The following is an 8,273-nucleotide window of genomic DNA, read 5'->3' as shown; positions in this document are numbered from 1 at the left end:
GCACCTCCCATTTTCTCAATAGGGAGGGGCTTCTGGTCAAACAGGAGCAGCTTTCATCATCACCCCCTTCTGCTAGACCAGAAACCCCTCCTCCTTTACCGTCAGTCCCTTCCGTTTAACCAGAAACCCCTTGTCCCTCATCATCAGCCTTTTCTGTTAGTCCAGAAGCCCCTCCCCCTTCATCATCAGCTCCTCCCCTTTCATATCTCAGATATTTAAACCACACTAACGTTTCAGAGATCCCAGTATTGATGCTGCAGAATAGTGTAGAGGGACTGTTGTTCTGCTTTTAGTAGAAGTCAGACATGATAATGAGATCTAGAAGGTCAATGGGGAGGGTTGTATTATTCCGCCCTGATGGGTGTGGCTTTCAGATGAAGATGTCATGCTCCACCTCACCTGGGCGTGGCTTCCAGTCACTCCGCCCACTGTAAGTCTTGTGTGTTTGTTTCAGACCCGTCCAATCACGTGTTCCTGATCATCAATAACATCGACGGGCCGATGCTGAGGGGCGACAGGAACCAGCAGGCTCTGGGTCAGCTGGCGGCGCTACCCAACATGCACCTGCTGGCCTCCATCGACCACATCAACGCCCCGCTGGGTCAGTGCACATTCTGGAGGAGCAGTGATGATTGGGCTGTTCTGAACTGTACTGATGTGTGTGTGTGTGTGTGTGTGTGTGTGTGTGTCCTCAGTGTGGGATCATGCTAAGATGAGCATGTTTAACTGGCTGTGGTTTGAGAGCACCACGTACCGCTCGTACACCGAGGAGACGTCTTACGAGAACTCACTGCTGGTGCAGCAGACGGGGGCGCTGGCGCTCAGCTCACTCACACACGTGCTGCGCAGCCTCACACCCAACGCCAGGTATACACACACACACTCTCTTACATACAGTCAAACACACACTCTTACACATACACTCACATAAATAATAAACACAGTAGTGATGTGTGTGTGTGTGTGTGTGTGTGTGTGTGTGTGTGTGTGTGTGTGTGTCCTGCAGGGGAATCTTCAGATTACTGGCAGAGTTTCAGCTGGAGAATAAGGATAATCCTGCGTACAGCGGTAAACATCAGCACAACGCTCAGATTAATACAGGACTGCGTGTCCAACACTGATGGTGTGTGTGTATGTACATGTGTGTGTGTGTGTGTGTGTGTGTGTGTCTCAGGTTTGTCTTTCCAGGATTTCTACCAGCGCTGCCGAGAGTCTTTCCTGGTGAACAGCGACATCACACTGCGCACGCAACTCACCGAGTTCAGAGACCACAAACTCATCCGCAACAAGAAGGTCAGACACACACACACACACACACACACACACACACATTTTCATCCACTGAAATAAAATAAAAAAGCCTAATATCTAAACACTGAATGGAACAGCAGTCACTGAGAAATGCACGGAAATTTAATGATAATTAGGCAAAATCATTTTCTGAATAATACAGATTGTGTGGCTGAATGTGCAGCTGTTCAGGGAAACACCTGTAGGTGGCGCTGCTTGTACAGCAGGTGCGAAACTAAACACACAAGTGAAAGCAAACAGTGCTGTAGAGGATTTCATATTGAATACTATAATCAGAATATTAAAGGCTTCTTTAAAACTGAAACAGGACTTCATTCCTTGGATTGAATCAGACTTTGGAATTCTCATTGCCTCAATCGACTCTTTAAAATCGACTCTTGGATCTCAATGCCTAATAATTGATTCTTTTTTTTAATTGACTCTTAATTCTTAATGCCTGAAAATCAGTTCTTTTCTTAAATCAACTTGATTCTCAATGATTCAATTATTTTTGGAATCGACTCTCGGTTCTCGATACCTCGTAATTGATTCTTTTTAAATTGACTCTCGCTTTTCAATGCTTTGGAATCGTTTCTTTGGAGTCATTCAACTTGGTTTTCAGTGCCTTGGATTGAACGTTTGATTCTCAATGACTCAAATTCTGTTTAAAATCAACTCTCAATGACTCAGAATGTTTTCTTGTTGGAATCAACTTTCAGTTCTTAATGACTAAGAATCATTTGTAAATCGACTCTTTGATCCTTTAATGCCTAATGATTTATTCTTGTTAGAATCAACTCTCAGTTCTCAATGACTCAGAATCATTTTTTTAAATGAACTCTCAATTCTTGATGACTCAGAAACAGTCCTTTTTTTAATTAATCTTGTTCTCAGTGACTCAGATTTCATTATTTTTGGAATCAGCTATCAGTTCTCAATACCTTATAATTGATCCTTTTTTAATTGACTCTCGGTTCTCAATACTACAGCACCGATTCTTTTTGAAATCAGACTCTGTTCTCAATGCCTCAATGTATTATTTTCAAAATAACTCTCGATTCTTAATGTCTCAGAGTCAATAATTTTTTTTTAATCAACTCTCGGTTCTCAATACTGTGGAGTCACTCTTTGAAATCAGACTCGGTTCTCAATGCCTAGGAATGTATTATTGTTGGAATTAGCTCTCATTAGACTCGTTTTTATTTTTTTATCGACTCTTTGACTCCTTAATGCCTAATAATTTATTGTTAGAATCAACTCTCGATTCTCATTGACTCAGAATCAGTTTTTCATAACATTTTTTTTAAATGAACTCTCGATTCTTGGTGACTCAGAATCAATTCTTTTTGAAATTGACTCCTGTTCTCAATGCCTCTGAATTTAGTTGTTGTTTTTGTTTTTTTAAATCGACTCTTGATTCTCAATGCCTCTGAATCAATTCTCACTGCTTTCAATCAGTTCTTGTTTGGATTCACTCGATTCTCAATGACTCTAAATGAATCTTTTAATGCCTCAGAATCTATTCTTTTCATAAACAACTCTGATTCTCAGTGCTTCAGTTCTTGTTGGAAAAGCGAGTGTGTGAGCAGCTGCTGTTGTGTTTCAGGGTGCAGACGGTGTGGAGTATCTGCTGATCCCCGTGGACAACGGGACGCTCTCTGACTTTCTGGAGAAGAACGATGTGGAGTAAAAGACGATGAACTTTATCATCACATCACTGATCTGCTTATGTGTTCAGGAGTCGTCAGGTTTGAGAGTCTACAGCAGCGTGCGTGCGTGCGTGTGTGTGTGTGTGTGTGTGTGTGTGTGTGTGTGTGTGTGTGTGTGGCACTTCATTCTGTAGCTCTATCATGTACAGTATTCTGTAAAGCTTTGTAGAATCATAACAATAAATCTTCTTCTGCAGTTCTGAGTTTATTTACATAGAAAAATACATTCTCAAATATATATATACTGTATTCAACACAAATATATACTGTATTAAACACGGTCAGACTTCATTCAGAGGATTACAAAGAACACAAATATTCCAGAAACATTTCATTTTGAGCAGGAAAAGGCATCTCGGTAACAATCAGAGCCAAATGCAGACATGAGGGACTGACCAGAGGAAACGGCTTAAACATAATGCAGAGATCTGGAGCATGCGAACACACGAACACATCTTCACTACACTTCACAGTCAGGCATCATGTGTTAACATCAGTTATTAAGCACATTAATGAACTGATCAATAACTGTACAGCATTTATGACCATTATATTAGTGTTATTACATGAATTTATTCACAAATACTTGTTTTTAAAGTTGTAAAGCATGATCAGTTCTCATGAACACACTCTGCACTATTTTACTGAATTATATGATTTTTTATAAATGCATATATAAATGATCTATATCAATAAATATTTATAATTATTCAAAAAATTATTATATTTATAATTATATATTTTTTGTAAAAATTCTTTAATTATAATTTAATTGTAATAAATAAAGAATTTATAATAAATAAAAACAAACACAAATATGCACTTAATGGTTTTTGTACTTTATTTTAACTGTATTGTTAAATATATATTTATAAACTAAACATTTAATTAATTATATCGTTTAATTATAAATTTTTCAAAACTTTTTTTTTACATTTTTATTATTTTCCAAAGATGAACAAATATGAGTGAATGCTGTAATCAGTCGATATCTGCTGTCAGTGCAGACTAATGTCAACAAACGAGCCTCCACTGTCAAGTGATATACACGCGTGTGTGCGTGTGTGTGTGTGTGTGTGTGTGTGTGTGTGTGTGTGTGTGTGTGTGTGTGTGTGTGTGTGTGTTATGAGCAGATGTCTGCAGTGTTCTGCTGGTGTGTGTCTGCAGTGTTCTGCTGGTGTGTGTGTGCAGTGTTCTGCTGGTGTGTGTCTGCAGTGTTCTGCTGGTGTGTGTCTGCAGTGTTCTGCTGGTGTGTGTCTGCAGTGTTCTGCTGGTGTGTGTGTGCAGTGTTCTGCTGTTCTCTGAGTCTCCTGCAGGATCTGAGTTTACTCTCAGTGGCCGACTGAACCATCCTGAGCTCGTCCACATCCAGATCCTTCAGCAGCAGCAGCACCGCCTCCAGTGTGTGAGACTGCAAGCAGACAGAGAGAGTGTGTGTGTGTGTTTGAGAGAGAGAGAGAGAGTATAAGCAGCACCTCCAGTGTGTGACTCTACAGCAGGAGTCATCAATCTCAGTCCTGGAGGTCCGGTGTCCTGCAGGGTTTAGCTCCAACTTCACTCAACACACCTGCCTGGGTGTGTCAGGTATACCTATGAGAGCTTGATCAGCTGTGCAGGTGTGTTTGATTAGGGTTGGAGCTATAATCTGCAGGACACCGGCCCTCCAGGAACATGTTTGGTGACCCCTGCTCTACAGGGGGAGAGAGTGAGAGCCTGTGTGTAAGAGTGTATAAGTGTGTGTGTGTGTGTGTGTGTGTGTGTGTGTGTGTACCTTCTTGTGTGCGTCTCCAGCTTCTCGTGGTGATGGCAGTGATGGGAACTTGTCTCTGGACAGCAGCTTCAGTCCCAGCTGAGCCCGAATCATACTGCGACACAAACAGGAGTGTGTATAGTTACACACACACACACACACACACACACACACACACACACACACAGGAGTGTATCAGGCGCTCTTACTTGGTTTCCTCCATGCTGTAATCAAGAGGGTCGTTCTCAGAGTCTGCTTCTGTAAGGCCATTGGTGGAGCTGGTGGGGGTGGGGCCTGGAAGACTCACAAGCTCCTCCCCTTCCCGCATTGCCTGCGCAAGCTCCTCCTCTGTAACCACTGACAACCCAAACTCGTTAATATTCATATCTGAGCCGCTTTAGGAGATTATTAAAGGGACAGATGCAGATTGGACATGATGTACCGTCGGCCTCTGCACTCACCCTGGTTGTCCAGCTTGTGCAGGCCGGGCAGGTTCCTGATGACGGTGAGTCTGTACTGCTGAGGGTTCGAGCAGCAGGGGTTTTCTGCCAGCCACAGGACCCGCAGGCGGCGCAGGGGCTTCAGGTGCTGCAGCTCACACAGACTGGAGATGCTGTTCCGCCTCAGGTACAGCTCACACAGGTGCTGACAGGAGGACAGGTGCTCCAGAGACGCGATCTGATTCGCACTGACACACACACACACATCATTTAACACATACAGTTAAAGTCAGGATTATTCGCCCTCCTGTGAATTTTGTTTTCTTTGTCAAATGTTTCCCTCATGATGTTGAACAGATTCAGGAGTTGTTCACAGTATTTCCTCTAATGTTTGTTCTTCTGGAGAAAGTCTGATTTGTTTTATTTCAGCTAGAATAAAATATAATTTTAGTAAACTAAGAAACATAACATAAATATATTAGTAAACTGAAATAAAATTAAAACTACATAAAAAATCAAAGATCTAAAACTTTCTTTCCCTAAAATTCCTACTGTGTTTTTGTTGAAAAAGCACAAACATTATTATTATTATACTTGTTTTATCATTTCCTCTTTGAATTATTTCCATTATTTATTAATTAAACTATTATTTTATTTACTAAAACTAAAGCTTTCCCTGCATGTCCTACAATGTCTTTGTTTAAAAGCAAAACACACACACACACACACACACACACACACACACACACACACACACACACAAGTTGATGGATATTTTTGACTAATCACTGACAGATAAACACAAACCTGAGAGTGAGAACCTCAATGTTGGGAATCTCCGTGAAGATCGAGATCTGTGCACAAAATCAACACACTTCACATTTACTGCTTTCATTTATACTGCAGTAGTCAATAAACAGCACATAATATTGTGTCTATGCATATATATTGATATTGTATTCATATTTTATTATGAACAAAAGAGAGAGACCGCTTGGAAATTATTTGTCTTGATTTAGAATTTCTTGATGAAACATTCTTTTTTATTCTGTAAACAACTGATGAGATTTCGTGAAAATGAAAATAACATGTAGCATAAAATGAGAAAATAAGAAGTCAGAATAATAATTCTGTGCCATGTTTTCAGGCATGTTTATGTTCGTTTTCAGGCAATACAATAATAAACTTTAGATTTATGAGAGCAAAATATGGTGAAGTAATCACTTATATCAAACATTAGTTATTCTCAATTGTCATTTTCTGCAAAAATATTTGTATATATCTTCAACAGAAATGCATACCTTATACTAAATACATACTACTGAGAATTGTGAAGTCATGTCATGGTTAACTAAAAGTGTAAAATAAAATATGCAAAGCAAATCTTTTTCTGATATGTTTCGTTTTCTATCAGGTTTACTTTAATTACTAAAAATATTTTATATTTATTTTATTTAGAATTAATATTTTTAGATTAAAAATTAAACCAAAAATAACAAAAACTTATGAAAACTACAATAAATAAAAGAAAATAGATATTATAAGAATACAAAAAAACACTGCCAAATTACTAAAACGTTAACTAAATACAATTAATAGAAACGGTCTATTTTTAGTTTAACTAAATTATTAACTAAAATGATAATCGATTACAGAAAAATCTTATTAGAAATGTGAACAAACATAATAGCATATATTTTATAATTTTCTATTGGCTTATAATTTACTAAAATGTTCACTTAAAACTACCCAAAATAATACAGAAAATGACAAAAAGATGACCTAAAACTGAAATGAAAAATGCAATGAATGTGAACAATATACGGTGTAATTTTAATATTTTAACAGAAGGGAACTATTGAAACTCACATCTGTCAGATTGCAGCCCCTGAAACACATAATTAGAGAATAACGTTACATTTATTAAACAGAAATCATCCATTAAATCCACACTGAAGATATTTAAGCAGAAAACAGTTTAAGATCTCTGAATAAATGCAGAATATTAGCTAGTCTTCACCAGGCTAACAGCTAGCAAACAGCACACACACACCAGCAGTTCAGCTTCTTCACGCTCTCCAGGTCTGAAGCTTTAGCTCGAGCCAGAACCAGTTTACGGGTTAATTTCATGATGATGATCGATAAGGTTTGATCGGAAGTATGTCGATATTATTGAGCTCAAACGCGTCCAGTGAACAACAACATCACATCTCTGCTGTCCGTCTCTCACTGCACATGCGCGAGCGCGTCACTGCGCGTCCATGACAACAGCGCGTCCCCGTCTGTCAATTCACGCGCTCAGCGGCAGAGGGAGACAAAAACAACAGTTATGAGGAAACAGATGCCATACAGTATCATGATATTGTCAATGTCTGCATCAAAACTCTGGATCAGTAATTCCTTCATAATATCATATTTAATCATTCCTGCATGTGTGAAAGGATCATTTCATAAGAATAATGTCAGTCACTGAAAATATACTGTCATATATTAAATAATATTTTGAATAAGTTTAGGTAAACTGTGTGTGTGTGTAGCCTATATATATATGTATATATATATATATACCCCCGAATAATAACAACTTTGAATTGTGTGTGTAGTTATTATTATTCAGGATTTGCCATTAATAAAGGCATCTGTGTCTTGGATTTCATAAAGAACTGAAAACAAGCCTTTTTAATTTCAAGCACATTATTATTTATTATTATTTTAATAATAATATTTAATAATATTTATTTATTTATTAATTTAAAGCATGCCTCTATGAATGGCATATCCAAAGAATGGATTTGAGTTTCTTATACAAAATTACACATATATGTAGAGTGTGTATATATATATATATATATATATATATATATATATATATATATATATATATATATATATATATATATATATATATATATATATATATATGAAGACTTCAGATGTATAAAACTAAATGCCGTCTAGAATTTTCTCCTAAAATGGGTATTTTTCTCAAGCTCCTTTGTGTATGTTCAGTAAATCCACGTTTTGGCAAATAGTATGTTTTTTTTAAATTGCCTTTAAAGTGAAATAACTAAACACAAACATAGG

General features: G+C 37.8%; 3 protein-coding genes across 3 annotated transcripts in view; 2 read left to right on the top strand and 1 right to left on the bottom strand.

Annotated features, from left to right (window-relative positions):
- Nucleotides 1-3,195, top strand: part of orc2 (origin recognition complex, subunit 2) — an 11,318-nt gene extending 8,123 nt beyond the window's left edge. The window contains 5 exon segments of the mRNA NM_001077304.1: nt 455-601; nt 696-867; nt 1,007-1,068; nt 1,175-1,293; nt 2,897-3,195. Coding sequence (NP_001070772.1) covers nt 455-601; nt 696-867; nt 1,007-1,068; nt 1,175-1,293; nt 2,897-2,980 — 584 coding nt within the window. The 3' untranslated portion in view covers nt 2,981-3,195.
- tomm20b (translocase of outer mitochondrial membrane 20b) overlaps nt 1-8,273 on the top strand; it is a 575,852-nt gene that overhangs the window by 263,627 nt on the left and 303,952 nt on the right. The window lies entirely within an intron of this gene.
- On the bottom strand, nt 3,949-7,426 carry cfap410 (cilia and flagella associated protein 410; the record flags this gene model as incomplete). The annotated part of the gene is given in 9 exon segments (NM_001386666.2): nt 3,949-4,058; nt 4,099-4,229; nt 4,232-4,413; nt 4,771-4,864; nt 4,959-5,106; nt 5,211-5,437; nt 5,997-6,043; nt 7,059-7,077; nt 7,243-7,426. Coding segments are annotated over 7 exon segments (794 nt in total), but the record flags the coding sequence as incomplete, so codon positions are not given.

Source organism: Danio rerio, chromosome 11 (assembly GCF_052040795.2).
Source record: "Danio rerio strain M-AB ecotype USA chromosome 11, GRCz13ab, whole genome shotgun sequence".
In the NCBI taxonomy this organism is placed as follows: Eukaryota; Metazoa; Chordata; class Actinopteri; order Cypriniformes; family Danionidae; genus Danio; species Danio rerio.
Note: the sequence above shows the minus strand (reverse complement) of the source record. Positions and strands in the feature narration are given on the sequence as shown.